The sequence below is a fragment of the Acipenser ruthenus genome, chromosome 4, assembly GCF_902713425.1.
Source record: "Acipenser ruthenus chromosome 4, fAciRut3.2 maternal haplotype, whole genome shotgun sequence".
Classification (NCBI taxonomy): domain Eukaryota; kingdom Metazoa; phylum Chordata; class Actinopteri; order Acipenseriformes; family Acipenseridae; genus Acipenser; species Acipenser ruthenus.
In genome coordinates, this window is record NC_081192.1 from 66,685,266 (window position 1) to 66,703,300 (window position 18,035).

General features: G+C 36.3%; 1 protein-coding gene across 4 annotated transcripts in view; it reads right to left on the minus strand.

Annotated features, from left to right (window-relative positions):
- Window positions 1-327: 327 nt before the first annotated feature.
- Window positions 328-18,035, minus strand: part of LOC117400372 (exocyst complex component 3) — a 29,515-nt gene continuing 11,807 nt past the window's right edge. For 3 of the 4 annotated variants that reach the window (XM_034000235.3, XM_034000236.3, XM_059022676.1), the window contains exons 4-13: window positions 14,569-15,250; window positions 12,557-12,674; window positions 10,704-10,829; window positions 9,397-9,497; window positions 9,005-9,115; window positions 5,256-5,394; window positions 4,324-4,446; window positions 3,379-3,540; window positions 1,334-1,461; window positions 328-876 (exon numbers count right to left, since the gene is read on the minus strand). In XM_034000235.3, coding sequence (XP_033856126.1) covers window positions 705-876; window positions 1,334-1,461; window positions 3,379-3,540; window positions 4,324-4,446; window positions 5,256-5,394; window positions 9,005-9,115; window positions 9,397-9,497; window positions 10,704-10,829; window positions 12,557-12,674; window positions 14,569-15,250 — 1,862 coding nt within the window. In that variant the 3' untranslated portion in view covers window positions 328-704. The remainder of the gene's footprint in view (window positions 877-1,333; window positions 1,462-3,378; window positions 3,541-4,323; window positions 4,447-5,255; window positions 5,395-9,004; window positions 9,116-9,396; window positions 9,498-10,703; window positions 10,830-12,556; window positions 12,675-14,568; window positions 15,251-18,035) is intronic. The other variant, XM_034000237.3, reaches the window with a different exon arrangement.

Sequence of the window (18,035 nt, forward strand, 5' to 3'; positions counted from 1 at the left end):
ATTGATGTGTGACTCTCCTCATACTGTGATGCGTGTGGAATTAGGAACACAATGATAGAGATTACTTTTTACATTCTTAGGTTGAACTGCCTGGTATATGTTACAGAACAAAGAAAAAAGAGAAATATTCAGATGGCCAAGTCATCAATATCAGACCAATTCTTCCATATAAATCGGCAAATGGCATGGCCTAACAGGAAAATAAAATGTAAAATCATGGGTTACAAACCACTGTATGTGTATCTAAAATGACAGTCACCCCAAGTAGGGTAACTGTTGAGATGGTCTAAACTGTAAATTAAGAAAAGATCCTCCAGAGACTGAACATACATGCACCAACACCAAATGTATTTATTTGTGAAAATTAAATGTTTTCAAATGGGCCTTTTTCGTCAAATCACATATAAAAAGAGGCGAAAACTATTTTCTGTACATCAAGTATGAACTTTTAACAGGTAATCCACCTATAATATCTTTTACTAAAACAGTCATTTTCATTACATCTTATGGCAGCTACACTATGTTGTAACAATATTAAACACTCACAAGTTTCCCCTTATCCGTATTTCATTTTAAAAGTGCACACACAAATTAATTAATCTGTTCAGATTTTTTTTCCCCTCAAATGAAATCCACATTGTACTTCAGAAAAATGTCTCATCACCTTCTCACATCAGTCCTTCATCTGTCTTTTTGTTTTACATTTATTTCAGTAGTTTAGTCACTGTCATAGTTGGGACAACAATATCTCTGAAAACTGGCTGTACGTTTACAGTTGATAAGGGTTTGTTTTGATTCAGAGTTTCGATAATCGTCTGCTTCATTTCCCGACTGGCATCTCCACGCATCGCCAACAAAGCTAAAACGTGGTCTTCCCTGTAGATTAGAAGAAAACAGTTGTGGAGCAAACTCACAATTTCAGCAGACAGCCAGTTTCACAAACTGAACGCTTCCACACATTAAAAGAAATGCAAAAAGGTTACAGCTGCTTTGAGGCAACAATTGTTTAGTTTTTTGTTTTTTTTTACTGTAACATGGCAGATAAATATGTAAGGCATGGCTGTAGGGCATGCTACACAAAAATACTACCTTGTCCGAAAGCAACATTTTACAGTAACAGGTTAATGTCAAGCTGTTACACTATAGGTATTTGTTAAAACTTGATTCATTGTCAGCTAATATAGATCAGACAGCCGAAAAATAATTACGCAACTTTCTCCTGATGTTACACAAAGGAATCATGTATGTGGAAAGTTATAAAGAATGTCAATATGATGCACCAATTATAATCTGTAACAGTTTTAAAACTATCCTTAAGTGGACGCCAGCTTACCTGATATCTGGGTATTTTGAGACGAGTGTAGATACTTCAAGATACAGCAAGGTAGGGTCAGTGAGTTTAAAAACTTCTGCCAATGCAACAATGGTATCACACAACCTATCGGTATCCTCACCTAAACCCTGTAAAAGGCAGAAAGTATTTAGCTTTATAATCAGAGAATACAGATAACAAATATAGAAAAGGTAGGTGTTTTAGGAAACAAAACAAAAAGACATGGTTTATTTTTATTTTTTGTCTGACCAAAATCTCTGTGGCTGCCGATCCATCCTAGTTAGAACTAACTCCCATTCTGTGGGCTACACAGAACATTGAATCACACAGAAGAGGTTGCATAAAACATGCAGTCTGTGGAACTGAAGCCAGCATCACACCAGCATGAATCGGCCAGCATCAGCCTTGCACATCAAAAAAACAGCAGCAGCCAGTCAATCCAAAATGGACGGATTAAAGATACCGTAGTACATTAATAAAACATCATACAGTTCCACCATGTATGAAGAAAACTGAGTATATTAGTCACATAAGTTACACATACTCATTCAACAGGCAATTGCAGGGTATATTTTTAGAATCTAACCAAACAATATGTTTCTTAAGCAATCTAATGTTTTTTCTTATTCATTTACTTGAATGTGCCATTTATCTCATTTTAAAAAACGAGCTAATTTAATGCTAGTGTACACTCTTTGAATATTATGTCTCTGTGTTTTATTTATTGTGTGGTTGGAAAGAATTTTTGCCCATTGGAAACATGGACAAAACACTGATTTTTTTTGTTTCATTTTTTAAAATCACAGTTAGGCATACTTGCTAATCAGTCTGCATGTTTGATCCTTGCATGCTGAACAACCAGCCAAATTAATCCTCTGATGTTCTATCAATACCTTCTTTTTAGCACAAACAGATAAGTATGTATTTGTATAAATTTGTACATCAGAAAATGCAAACTCTGAAATACAAATCCTAAATCACAAACGTGTTTCATGAATACATCTTCACTTGTCCTTTTCTAAATATCTACACTGTGAACAAAGTTTTTGGGGGAAATATATATTTAAAAAAATAAATAAATAAGTAGTAATGAAAAGCTGGACCCGGAGTACAGGTTAACTTATTTTGCACCCAAAAAAAAAAATTATTACCAGCATTAATGAGGAGCAGTGAAAAGGTAAATATAGAGCTATTAGTAGCATGAAAAAGTAGACATTCATGACCCCCGTACACTTTATACACATATAAAACAATACATTCCGTTATCTCGTGATCACGACAAGTGATTACTTCTGTTTTCCTGAGATTAGATGAATGATGTCAGGAAACCAGAAGTAATGACTTACGTTTTCTCGAGATCCTGAAATAAATTATCTTGTGATCACGAGATAACAGAATGGTTCTCGTGATCACGACATAAAGAAGAATTATATCATTTGCCCGTAGTACAGTATTTTCAAAATGTTAAATTTCAAAATGTAACATTTTTCAATTTGTCAGTTTTTCGTTAAGTACATGGAAAACTATAAAGCGGTTAACATAACATTTTTCAACAGGTTTCATTTGACTTTATGAAGCAAAATTAGTTAATTCTATAGGGTGATGCAAAACCTAGCCATAGTAATACATATCATATAATAGACCCTCTATTTGTAAACTCTATGAATTCAATGAAATGTGATATCTATGAAATTGTTCTAAACTATTTTTGGATTCTCCAAGTTTTGAAACTACTTTTTTCATGAAAAAAAGACATTGAAAAAACTGTAACTGTAAACTGTAGTTCAATAACTCCTGTTAAAACTTAGTGAACAGGGCCCAATATTTCCCTAATCCTCTGATTTGCCTAATCTTGATGTGTTTGCTTCACTTCGGGCACCAGGGCATTTGTTTAAAAGATAAAGCTTCAACAATTAATATACTTTGATACAAAAATAACTGCTGGTTATCCTGTCTGGGTCGGTTAATCCATGAAAGCAATGTCTTTAGTATGAAAGCCTAAGGACTATACGTATTGATGACTATGTGAAATATCAAAAACTTACTGCTGAAAGTTTCCTGAAAAGAAATTTAAACTGTTCCGCTTCCTTGATCATTCTTTCTGCTCCCTCTTTTCGCTCATCTGGATTTTTGAAAGCTATTCTTTTTTGCATGACTGCCTTGATGTACTCAATGACCACCCTCCGATGGGCCTCAAATGTCATCTCCTATAATAAAAAAACACAACACTTTAGGTATAACAGGGTCAGGAGTATTAACATTAACTGATTAACATCAAAAAACAAACAAACATTCTCCTTCTACACAAGGCCTGTATTCAGAGACATTTCAGAAGTAAATAAACGCACCTGAACACAGACATATGAAATGTTTATTCTGCCTGTACTTAACCCTTCATCAGCATCAAGGGGTGCAAAAACACCTACCGCTCTCACTGTAGATCCTGAGCTGCACAATTATATGCTGCTGAGGGAGGGTTAAGCAACAAAGGCAAATCACTCTTATCAGTTAATACTTTGTGGATTGTCCTTTAGCATTAACCCGGTTGGACATCCCCTGAATAAGAGCAGCAATCTTATTGTTCCATTATTCAAAGGCTGAAACACTGACTCTCTAACAGTAAAGTGAGATTCTTCAACTTTCCACTGGGTGACTGAATGTACTCTGACTTGGGATTGAAACACAGGCAGGAGTCAACAGCTGAAATTATCTGGCTACATGCCAACTAGGGGGTCTATTTACTTTTGACTTGTCTCTGTATGTAACTTTCAGAGAAATACCTCTGTACAAAATGTTGTACAAGGCACCTCATTGATTTCACCCCTTTTATACAATGGATACATTCAATGTATAGTAAACGATATTATAATAAACCTCAACCATTTTTCTAATGAATGTTTTATTATAGTGGTAACACTCAAGTTGCTTGTTCAGTAGGATTTATTGAAAGAACCACTAATTGTCTTTTTCCACCAGCCCCATGGACGTACCTTGTTGTATGGCTTCTTAATTTTGGCAAAGTCATTAAAATAATCCTCTATTGTGACGCAAATGGTATCCACAGCGTTGGATCCTGTCAGCCATTTTTTAGTCATGAGCTCATTGAGATGTTGCTATGAAGAAATTGATTTTGTATTAAGCATGGAATTCTATAAAAAGTCAAGAATGCTAACTGAACAGAATCTTTTTTAGCGCCGATACAAAAATGGATGTTATAAGATTAGTATCTTGAATTTCCCCATATTTACAAATATGTCACTTCTTTAATACAGATTTTTAAATGTGTTTATTTTTCACTCTGTACTTCATAGTGCATAACCGTGACATCTTGAGGGGGAAATAAGACATCAATGGAGGCTTTGAGTACAAACTGTCAACTAAAGTGTCGATTTCAATAATGCCTGCCTTTTTTATACAGTAAAATGGAATAGGATTACTGCCACATCAGTAAATTGATTTTAGATAGCTTAAGAGTGCTGGGTCCTTTTGAAACTCATTTTGCACACACTGCAAAGGCATACTCAAACAACACCCTCCAGGTCTCAATCAGCAGATTCTTCTAAAAACAGGTTTGTCAATCTATTTTACAATAAGACAATATTACACAAACAAGAACATTAAGGACATGTGTGCAATAATCTCAAATGGAGATTCATGTGCTGTCAAGCGCAGTATTCAGTATGTATGCAGGTTTCTGAACAGGTTACCTATTCTGAAAGCAACCATGAGTGACTGTGCATAAACTGTGAATACATAAGCAATAAAACAAGGAATAAAAGGGTCTAGTGTATGAAAATATAATTGGTTTCTTGTTTCATTATATTAGTTACAAACTAATTTAGAGCTTGTAAAAAATATATTTGTATTATTACTACTTGTTTGTACAGGCTGTTGGAAGGCTTTCATTTCTTCATTAACTGACCTCCAGATCCATAAAGACTTCATCCAACAGATACACACACCCATCTTTTGCCACACTGTCTAATGTTGAGTTGATGGCAGCGTCATTTTCATTAAACTCCGTTTTGGAATACTTCTTCTTTAAGCTGCTTATGGACTCTCTGTCAAAAATAAAGAGAGGAAATGCAATTAGCACTTTGCATATGTGTATGTAAATGTTATGTGACATGTTTTACTGTTCATGTAAATACAGCACATCATTGTAATTTTTTTTTTCTTTAACTCTTATAAATGTCTAATCCAGCATGTTGATCTGAACCAAAACTATTTGAGATCCATTTCCTCTAACACACATCTAACATGCTCTACATCTCCATACAGTGAATAAACTGTACAGCAATTCAACCTTCTTTTGTACTATTACTAATTAACCATGCCCTAGAAGAAGCACAATATGAAAAGTTCAATATCAATACCTACTTCTCAAATCTGAACTGTGTTTATAGATTAGTCAGAGTGTAATGTCATGCATTGTTTTTATGTCATGACCGTCTTAAAAATGCAGTATGATGATCTACCGCCTGTCTACACATAAACAGAAGTAATGACTTTTAAATAAAACAATCACAACGTACTGGCTTCCATGATGAGAGGTACAACGATTTGTACGTTTTTTAATGTCTGGCTTTGTTTCAAAGAAATTGAACATTTAAAGAACATGAAGCGCTCCTGATGCTACCAAGGCGTAATTACCCCTCGCATTCACAAGCTTTTACTTAACTGCAATGATACTTAAATAATCACGTCGGGGGGGGGGGGGGGGGGGGGGGGGGGGGGGAGAGGAATGGAGCGAAAATGTACGTGGGCGGAACAATCATCGATATTTATGTGAACGATTCGATTTTGTGTGCCCAATTAAATCGATTGCTATCTGGAGGCTTAACTGACAGCCCTACTATAAAATAATATTTGAGAATTATTATACTCTTTTTACATTTTTATTGTTTATAGACATATGTACATTTATAAAATGAGCCAGCTATGTTTGCCTCTTTTCTCAAATGTAAAATAAATGATTAACATTTAAAAACTAGTAAAACAAGTTAGGTCCACATTTAATATTCTGGGTTGTTTATTTTCAGTTTGAAACAAATTGTAATAGACCTTACATTCATAATAATTTTTGTATGATTTATTGTCATAAAGCTGGTGTACATACATACATTCACACACATAGTTTTAGTCAAAAGTTTACATGCCCCAATGGAAATTTATAACATTTTCAAAAACAAATAACTTTAGGAAAATCTTTTGTAGCAAAAGTTTTGCTTTTGTGGATGAGGAAAAAAAGTTACAAGAAAGAGATGTCTACAATTGTATTGTAACTAATTACCTTGTATTGTATCTGCGCCATTAGAGGAAAAACAGCCCCATAGAAGGATATTACCACCTCCATGCTTGACAGTAGGTATGGTGTTTTTTTCTTTGTACGCCTCACCAGACTTTCTCCAAACGTAACGACTATCAGCGTGACCAAATAGCTTGATTTTTGTCACTCCACAAAACCTTTGACCAGAACTCATATCCATCATTCAAATGCAGTTTTGCAAACTTTAAGCAATTGTCCTTGTGACGTTTTCCTAAAAGTGGCTTTTTCATTGGCCTGCGAGGCCTTTCAGACCTTCACCATGGAAGGTTAGGTTTAGGTTTTGCATTATCATATTGAAATTTCTAGCACCTTGTAGACAATACTATCATAGCATCAAAGGGTATGAATACTTTTGAATTAGCATTTTTGGAGTTTTGCAAAAAAAAAAAAAAAAAAATGCTGAAATAAATAAATTGTAGACATGTATTTCCTTTAACCTTTTCCTCATCCATAAAAGCAAATCTTTTGCTACAAAAGATTTTTCCTAAATTTCCAATTGTACATTTCCATTGGGGTATGTAAACTTTTGACTGCAACTGTATATATATATATATATATATATATATATATATATATATTCTTCCCTTTATGCTTTTAGTTTAAGCCCATTCAACTAGTTACAAGGTAAAAATAAACAAACAAACAAACAATGACATGTGAGACTGCAGCTTAAAGAGGAAAGTGAGTATCACCTAGGTCAAAGTGTAAACATAGATTCAGGTTGCTTCGTTGCTATGGCAATGTGCGTCACCGGCACAGCTCTGTTGTGTCCTGTCAGGCTGTTTACAAACAAGTAGGGAAACATAGCCACATTTACATGGAAGCAAATTGCTCACTCTGCGGTGACAAAGACTACAGAACTACGTTTTTTTTGCGTGGAATGCTATCTCAGATTCTTACTAAGATATTCGATAACAGCGATACCGACGGTAATTATGATAACCGATAAATACGGTATTAAAAAAATCAAGTATCATTGAACATTTTTATCACAAATTGTCGATAACAGTCCCAACACTAATCATGACATGATATTTCTCTCGGGTGCAGATGTCATGATAACAAAAATATCCTATGTCATGGTTTTGGACAAATCTTTTTTTATATACCACAAATGCTTACATAAAACAACAACATACTTTACATACATATTTAATTTTGTTTTAAACACATGCCACTGAACTAGTTAGTTTATGAAGTACTATATAAAAACAAACAATATTTTACGGCTTATGACGTCACTGCATTGTAGACAATCATTAACACAGTACAGAGCAGCAGAAACAGATGGGGGTTTACAGCTATCGGTGGCCTACCTATGTTTTTAATTACTTGTGATTGTAAAGGCTTACTAGTCACTAATTAATAAATGCATTTAAAACTAATACATTGGTTACTTTATCTAGTTATCTATCCTATTTTATTTTAATGCTGTGTCATGATTTTTCATAACATACTGGTATCTTGTTTGTTAAATGTTTACATATTCTATAAGTAAGATAAAGTAACAGTACTATAGCTCCCCAAACTAATTTGAAGGTACTATATGTTTACACAAGGCAATAGTACAGAGCAAGTAGTACAGAGCTCATGCTGACAGGTTGGCTTGGTTTTTAATTTCTTTTAATTATTTTTTTTAAAAATTCCTCTATTAAAATTTCCTCTGCAAGTAAAAAATGATATCCAAGTTTACTTCCATTTTTAAATATTTTGTATTTTGTGATTATTAGTGTTTTGTAAATAGTGTTGCTTAGCAACAGTATGTATTTGTGGTGCAAATTTTGTTAATTTGTTGAAGTGGTTTCCATTGCAATGAGAATGATTCGTTAACTGACAAGTTTGAAAGTTGGTCTCTCATGGTCCCTTTGGCTGTGTGAAGGGGTTGTGAAGATGGCATGATTTTGTCCCATGTGTCTTTAGAGGAGCTCAGAACCTTGATTATTCAGAACATGCATGCAACTTATTTTAATGGATTTCTGTATCGGATAACGTTACTGCTCATTTGTAAAAAAACGACACTACCAGAAATATCTTTACATATTCCCACATGTGGCATTAGCCCGAATTTATTTTGGATCACAAAAACTTGGGATGGAATTAATCCACTAAGGCATTTTCTGTCTGGGGTGGTTCTGCTAAGAACAAGGGCAACAGGATTTATTCATTCTTTTAAATCCATAAATAGAATTTTGGTTACATAAACCTGCTGTCTTTGCCATCCATCCCAGAGGTATTATTGTATGCTGGTGATGATCAATTCAAAAGCAAGCAGTTGCACTACCAAGTTCACAGAACCAAAAGATTATGAGAAATCATCACCCTAGCCAGAGCAATTCACTTACTTAAAGGTTTGGCAGTTGTTGATAATAGCAATCATATACTGAACATAGCACTGAGGATGTTGTCTATCTCTCATATGATCTTCTTTGTAAGCAATTGCTTCTTCTCTGTACCTACAAAACAGAAAAAAAGTGATTTCCTGTATGTGCAAATCAAAAATTACTAAAGTTTGGAATGTTAAAGTTCAGTTTATTTTACAGACATAAAAATCAGTGTTTACTACATTCTTACATGACATTTTTGCACTGCAAATTCAGTTTGTTTACATTCCACAAAGCTACCTTAGACACACAAAAAAAACTTGAGAAAGTTAAAACATAGTAGGGGGTTAAAATTCTACCACAGAATTAGAAAATGTAAAGCATACGAGAAGTAAGCAATACATACTTCTTACCTAATTAAAAAGGAGGTCATCTGTTTCAAACACAGACGCAGCACCTCCTGCTTAAATATTTCATCAATCTGAGCAGCCACTTGAAGATTTTGTTCAAACATCTAGGAGACAATAAAGCACATTAATTATGGTCTGGTGAAAATTCACAGCAAGAATCAGTGGTCTGAATGAAAGATATGTCAGTACTAAATAAGTAAATACTCAGGGTTCAATTTGTGCAAAATAGTGTCACATCTAATGAACAATAGGACTGTGAGACAATTTATAGAAAATTATACTTAACCGTGTATTATCAACAATAACAACAACAAGAATAATAATAAATCCTTAAAAACATTATTTCAAGAGTTCCCTTCAAACTAAAAGGGTTTATGTCCCAGGGAATTCTAGCCTGGGAATACAGCATCACCTAGAATTCTAGATTTGAGACATCATTTAGATATTTTATTTAACATCATGTAATCAAATAAACTGCAAATTTATATTGCAAACATCTACGGAAGCCATAATAGTAATAAAGTATTGTATTTCATGTTACATTTTTCAATTTGTCAGTTCTTCATTAAAAGTATATGGAAAACTACAAAGCGGTATGTAATTCAATATGTTAATGTAACATTATTAAGTAGGTTTCATTTGACTTTATGAAGCAAAATGAGTTAATTATATAGGGTGATGCAAAACGTTTGGCCATTGCTGTACATTGGCAATCCTATACTAAATGCCAAAAGACATTTCAGACCCTGAAGGAGATGGGACCCTGCTTAGACATACTGGGCTCTATAATCATTCCCTCCCCACCACCATGTGTGAAATCAATGTACAACAACCTTAATCTATGAAATATTTGGGTTAGGAACACAGCAACACACCCTTAACATAAAATTAATTTATATACAGGTACTTAAGATCATCCTGCCTGTATAGCTTAAGATTTATGCAGTCCTTGTAGAGCAACAAAGGACACTAAATATGCATGCAAACAATAGATCTGATCAGCAATTTGTCCAAGGCTTGAAATGTTTGTTATAAATGCACCAGAACCCTGAGATGCAAATTATAAACTCTCAGGAGCCCAGGCTTTCTGTATGGAAATATGGAATTGCTTTTGTTAAAATAATTTTGAATTGTAAAAACATTGTCAGCACTGGGTGTCTGATTTCTCAAGCCATGCAAATTGTTACACGAGTATGCAAAGTGGCGAGAGCCATTCATTGAAGCCACAAAGAAAATAGTCATGGTTGCAATATTGTAGCCCTAAGATCATGTACCTCTCTATATAAATCCTAATGCAAATGTGACTGTACCTGGAAGACAATGGCAGGCAGTGTGGTCTGATAGTAACCATCTTGGTCAGCTTCTGGTTCCGTATCTTTCTTCCAGTCCTTCTTGTCAGTTTCTAGAGCTTTCCGTAACCAGCCAGTGATGTTTGACTGTAATAAAAACATGACTTATGTTAAAATATTTAGTAACTGAAAATTACAAAATAAGTCTGTAGTCATAAAGCATGTACATGTCAGTAAATTCTCTGAAGCCATATACAGGTACTGGCACAGTTCAAAATTGCATTTTAGTACATGAAAAGAGCTACTAACACTAAATCAGCATCAACACCCATAGCTGACATATACCATTGACTAAATATTAACTGTATTATAAAAGTTTCTATTTTTAGGGGTAAGAGAAACTTAAAATGAAGGCTTGAAACCTGTTCATTATCATACAAGTCTCAAAAGCTTTGCCACTATGTGAATAACATTCAGTTTACTCTTTGTATCTGATCAGCTGCATAAAACTGTGCCTGCGAGTGGGTCGATACTGCGATTATTCAAGGTGTATGTCAATCAAATATGACCTGCCTTGTTGGTACAATTCTGACAAGCACCTAGGATACATACTTTAGCAAATCAGAAAGACTTACATGACTAGATCACTAAAGGTCTTTCTAGTTCACTAGACGCAAGTTAGACAAGGCACCTACTGTAGGTCCTTAAAGGAGAATAATGCTGAAACCTACAAACAACCACATAAAACTGTGTGTAGGGAACTGTGTGCCCAAATGTTTAATGCAGTGACAGTCAGCTTTGTTGGCTCCCTTTGTAGAAGTTATCAGGTGCTACTGTAAAACAATGATGAAAATCCCCAAAAAGTGGCTTTCTGGATCTCTTACAATTCAAAGCATGTAATTATTTTGGCACACATCAGTAATGCCCACCTCAGTTCTCATTATGCATGACTATTAACAGTTGACCAATATCATGCAAATATGTGAACTATATAACGGCTATAAAGTTGCCCGTTATACAAGATATACATGTATAGTATGTATGCCATAGCCCATAAATATAGGCATTCATTTCTGAAGACCCCATACTTGTGGAGCAGTGTGTATAAAATACACATAAATGCCTATTGTATGAAAACACACATTTGTAAAACAGAAATTCATTAAAGTCACTGAACCTGATTGGCAAACTGAAGCTGTTCAACCAGGTTCGACATTACAATTTTTCAACACTGTCCGACATCATCAAAAAGACATCAAGCACAGGTCCCTAGTCGTTTTTTCTTCGGAAAAAGCTGAGAAAAAGCTTTCAATGGCCGAGCGAGGCCGATAAAAGCCCCCCTCCCAAAAAAACAAGGAGGATCTGAGCAATACGCATAATCCCTTCACCACAAACATAACACGGACATAAACAAACAAGATAGTTGCTTCCACATCCAGCGCTCAAAGAATATAGCGGACATTTGCCAAGCTTTCTGAGATGTTACAGTAATAAAATAATGACTTGCATAGCATTACTGAGGAGTGTGGTGAGAAAATGAGTGATCAGGAGATGATTTATAGTAGTATGCACTACTATGAAGAGATATGTGATAAATACAGCGAACAAGGAGTGGGGCAGGGCTGGAGATGCAGTGTCCTGTTGATATGCAGTGCCTTTTTAAAACGGTTTTACTGTGAATAAAATTACTTTTAAAACAGCACGTATAAAATAAACAGCTCATGTGAAAATAAATTGGACCCGACGCGCCTGACAGGCACTGAATAAATGGACCGCAAAAGGGTTAACGTATAATACATAACCAATGACTCTGCCTCATCCTCTGTGCATTATGTTCCGGACTCACAAGACCTTGCAACTGGATAGGAACTCACCGTAAAAATCTGTATGTACTTGCTGAGTAGCTGATCTACCACCTCCTTTGGAAGCAGAGGGCCCATGCTGTCCACATCCATTTCTGTGGTTAGTTCTGGGTGTCCCATCATCTCTGCACTGCACAGAAACAGAGGAGAATAGTGTCAACTTTCCATGCAAATATTTAATCCACAGTTTATAAAGGCTTATTGTTTAAAGCTTTTTTGGACCCTGTGAAAAGACAAAGAGGCTTCAACAGAACACATAGCGTTAATATCCAAACTCACATTGTCTGATAGACCATGATAGTAAAGTTAATTCCATTTATATATTATAAAGAGCCAAGTGACACAATTTGGGCTAACTGATGCGTCTCGCTTAACTAGGCTTTTGGTGTGTACCATATTCCTTTGAATTTAAGACAAACTTTTTAAAACATCTCGGGGACGCGGGTACCCGCGTCCTATACGCACGCATCGTTTGTCGGGACTCTCAGGTTTGCAGTTGTCTGTGTCCTGGGGGCAGCCCCCCTACAAATATATACTTTTTTAAAATCATGATGAGTTGTGTGAGGTGCAAGCTTCGTAATGTTGGCAGGCTTTTACTTTGCATTGTAATTCCTGCTGTGGAGAACTGAAAAACATGGACCTGTATACGTCTTAGACTGGTGTGGACTAAAGACTAGACTGAGTTGCGCACCTTTCACATGACGTCCTATGTACGATTGCATGTTTTGCTGAAATCCATCAGGCTTTCTTGCTGACTTCACAAGCAACTGTTTAAAAGACGGCAGCGGCTGCTGACAGAAACTAGAGTTGCCAGCAACTTTACGGCTTCCAGGACTAGTACCAGTAACAGTACCAAACATTTTAGCAAATAGTGCTGAATGCCAGTAACAGTACCAACATTTTTCAGAAATAGTGCAAAATGCCAGCACCAGTACTAAACACTTTAGCAAATAGTGCAGAATGCCAGTACCAGTACTTAAAGAAAAGGGCTTGTAACCAGGAGGTCCCCGGTTCAAATCCCACCTCAGCCACTGACTCATTGTGTGACCCTGAGCAAGTCACTTAACCTCCTTGTGCTCGGTCTTTCGGGTGAGACGTAGTTGTAAGTGACTCTGCAGCTGATGCATAGTTCACACACCCTAGTCTCTGTAAGTCGCCTTGGATAAAGGCGTCTGCTAAATAAACAAATAATAATACATAATAATAATAAGCAGAGCCAGGATGGTTTGCATACACATTTGTGATGTAGTTGTTGGCATCACACACTTGCATGTTGACAGAATAGGTCCCCTTACGATTTATGTAGAGGTGCCTATTCTGTGTTGGTGCGTGTAGCTACACATGTGTGCAGTCGATAGCTCCCAGGACACCAGGAAACCCATACCTCCCAAGAAAACCCTGCTTTGTATTTTGTTGCAGCTCGTGAGAGACAGGGAAATGGATGGATTCTCCTGCCTGCTTTACTAATAATAAAAGAATACAGTACCATTACCAAACACTTCAGCAAATAGTGCAGAATGGCATTTTTACATAGTAACCATAACCCTATGTGCACTCTATTATGAGTTATGAGCCAGTTTTACATTTGTCCTTTAGGAGAGGTCAAAGGTCATAGGCAATGACTTTTTTTGAGAGAGATTTTTTTCTTTATTCTTCTTTCTTTCTTTTTTTTTTTTTTTTTTTTAATCTGAGAATTTCATTTTTTTATTGCGGAAAACTAGGATCCCTGGTCATCACCTACATGGAGAAGTAAAAACATACATTCAGACATGCATGCATGCAAAACCTACATAAAGAACTACTGGCCACTTAGATATTCAGCTTAACATTTAAAATGTTAATGTTAAATGTTCTCACAATGCACCCAGGACATGCAGTAATTTTACAACTACTGCACACCCTGCCGTGTGTTATTGCTTGCATAATTCACAGTTACTGGAACACCACAACCTATTTTTTTGCAAGATTAACTATATAATGTAAATGTTGATATGCATGTATTTTGTTCTTTAAAATGAAAATACCTTTTGTATGTGTTTAGAACCCAGGTGAGAAGGGAAACAATTTCGTTAGCTTCAAGGTCTTCTGAAGCAAGTTCCTCGATACGCACTGACAGTGCCTTGTGATACAGGGTGAAGAATTTGTTTAAAATGTCGTAGTTAGGTGGGAAACACTGGATCATCAGGTTCTTAATCACAATAAGATCGTCCTGCACATATTTGCGAGTGATCTCCAGGAGGCGCACAAGCCACATTTTATCCGATTCGCGGGTGTCTGACTGGCTACCTTCAATCCTGGTGCTCACTGTCCGTTCCAGGACCTCAAACATCTTCTCCTTCCATTTCTTGGGTCTACCGGGCGGGATGAAGCCTGTCTGCTTCTTACGGTCGAGCATTCGCCTGTCAATCTTCTCCTCGCGTTCGATGATACGCACCACAGAGACCACCATTGTGGGGTCCCGGCGGACGGTGAGCAAAGACCTCTGGAGCACCATCCACAGCTGCTTGGCCAGCTCCTCAGAAAGATTCTGCACCTCTCCAAAGTAATTGCGGATGAGGTTCATGTCGTGCGTGTTCTTGACGTCCATGCGGTACTGCTCGTACATGAGGTCGTCCCGTGAGCACTCCAGGTCCATCAGCTTGCGATGGGCTTGTAGGAGCTCCGCTTGCTCAATCAGGCCATGAGCCTCCTGGACTATCTCTGGTACTGTGAAAAACAAAATACATTTTGATTTAACAATTAAATCAACATCGGAAATATAGAGGTTAGATCCCGGTACTGTACTAATACATGTTGAAGGATAGAAGTAAAAGTAAAAAAACGGATACATTCCAAATATCAATAAAAAGCACTGTATTATTTCAGCTGCTAGTGTCAATTAGATGAGCACAAACCCTGGAACGCATCATACACCAACCAATCAGGGAAGCAACGGTTAAGATTTTCCCAAACCAAAACCAGCATTTTCATAAAATTCCAAACCGAACAATAAATGACAAAAGATAAAACCTAACAGAAACCGACATTTTTGTACAATGAAAAACCACTGGCAGTAGCGCTCCAGATAACATGCATACTGGGTGTTTTACGCATTGAAAAAATATGAACTACGTATGATATTTAAATTTAATGGTTAAAGAACACGCTTTACAATTTTGCTGCACAGCTTGAGTTTGCATGTTATCAAGCGTCTTGTACTTCGTTGGTCAATTGTGAATATACTGCATGCTGTAGCTAGTGAATTGATCATAGTACCGGGTTCTGCCGAGTCAATGCCCCGGTTTGAACCATCGACCCACCCCAACTTTTAGCTTAAAGTCAAATTTTCACCATCAATTTCAGTTTTTTAATAACCATGTGGAAATAATACCTGAGGGAGAATATCACGACTCACGTGAATAGAAAAAACTGCCAAGTAGTTGCTCTGTGCACTGAACGACTCAGGGTTAGGGTTATCTTCGGTTCACATAACGAAGATGTGGAGTTTGACGGATTCGGATCAGATGATCTGATTGATCACGCTTTCCTATTGCGTTACAATCCATATTTAGGATTTGTTTTTATTGAATTTTTTTTAGCCACTGCAAGAGCTTGTAACTCGGGCACCATTTTTTGTATTTAATATTTTAATGCTATAGTGCTACTTGTATTATTTTGTTTTCACACTTGTGTTTTTTGCACTGCAATGTCTTACTTGCAGAGATTATGTAAAGCCCTATATTTTAGTGGATCTAGCATTTCACATGTTTATATATTTTTTAAATGTAGCGACTAAGTGTTTTTCACCTACAAATGTTTTTTCATTATATGGACTTACACTAGATACTGTAGCTTTAACCCTTTGCGGTCCATTGTCAGACTGGGTCCGACATTGCAATTATTCTTCACAGGTCCTTTGTCGGACTGGGTCCGACATCATTATAGCAACGCAATAAACGGGTGTCTAGTCGTTTTTTCTCCGGAAAAAGCCGAGAAAACCATTCAATTGCCGAGTGGGAGCGACAGGAGCCGAGACAAGTCGAAAAAAAAAAAAAAAAAAGCGTATCTCATGATTAGTCATACATGGTGATCCGGAGATGATCGATCGGTATGTACGACTATTATTATTATTATTATTATTTATTTCTTACATAGGTGAACGCTATAGCAAACTAAAGGGTGGGGCGGGGCTGGAGATGCCTAGTGAGTGCTTTGTTGATATGCAGGGCCATTTAAACCCGTTTGACTGTGAAAAAAAATACTTTTAAACAGCGCGTCTAAAATTAACTGCGCGTGTGAAAATTAATTAGACCTGGCGTGCCTGACGCGCAATTAATAAATGGACCGCAAAGGGTTAAAGTTTAATGTTTGTTTTGTGAAACGATTTGAAATGAGTGGACATATTGCAGCAGCTTTGAATTGTATTTCAATAGTCATTAAATATGTTAACTGCACTTCTCGATTCTTTATTGTGACTGTGTGCTGTGCTCTACCTTTGAATTTAAGCATGCCTAATTGTAAACATAATCTATCTACCTGATGTTAAAAACTCCCTCTGCACAGACTTTTGCCTTAACGACAACTTTAGGCCTCCTGGGCTTTGCTTTATTAACGTCGAGACATTACAAATTAACAAGGTCAGGTAGAACAGTGTGTCCAAAATACCAAGTACAATACTGCACATATACTATAAAAAGAAAATCAGTGATAATTAGGCCACTTAAAACAAATCTTGAGTTTCTGGCAACCCAACCTTCCCCATCACCATCCCCACCCTTGTTATTATTGGGGTTTTTTTTGTTTTTTTTAATTGAAACATGGCTCCAACCTTGCCTTAGTGCCACAGTACTCAACATACAGCCCGTGGGCTGGACACGGCCCTTGTAATGATTTACAGTGACCCAAGGTCGGAAGTAAGTTTAAAGGGATGAGAGCTAAGTTTTGCATTGGTTTTCTCGTAACTGAAACACAACATTCTCATAAAATCTGACCTCATTTAATGAGGAAAAAAATTGACAGCTAAACAGTAAGCAAAACAGGAATGGCAGATCAGTCAGAAATTGTTAACTTATTTCAACCCTGGCCTTAGTCATCGAGAAATATTGCAATGTTTGAGTAATTTAAACTTATATGAAAACTTCACGAATGGTATTAAAATCAAATAACTTGTACCATTGGAAATGTATTTACTTATTTATTTCACAGGGACAACGTACAATTTTTAACATTAATGACATGTCATAAGATGTACCTCACCCAGATTTAGCTATAAACTAATTTCCATTGTTAAATATTTAAGTCAGATATACTTGAAGTAGCACTGTTCTTGCTCGCAGAAATTGGTAAACATGGAAAACTACATGGTTATAAATTGATGTGTCTCAAATGCATCCAATGTTTTTGTAGTAACTCAAGCCACAATTAGATCCCTTCTTCAAATACTTGCCTTTCTCCGATTGCTACACTGATTACACTCACAGTTTTTTATTGGTCAAATTGAGGTCTCACGTAG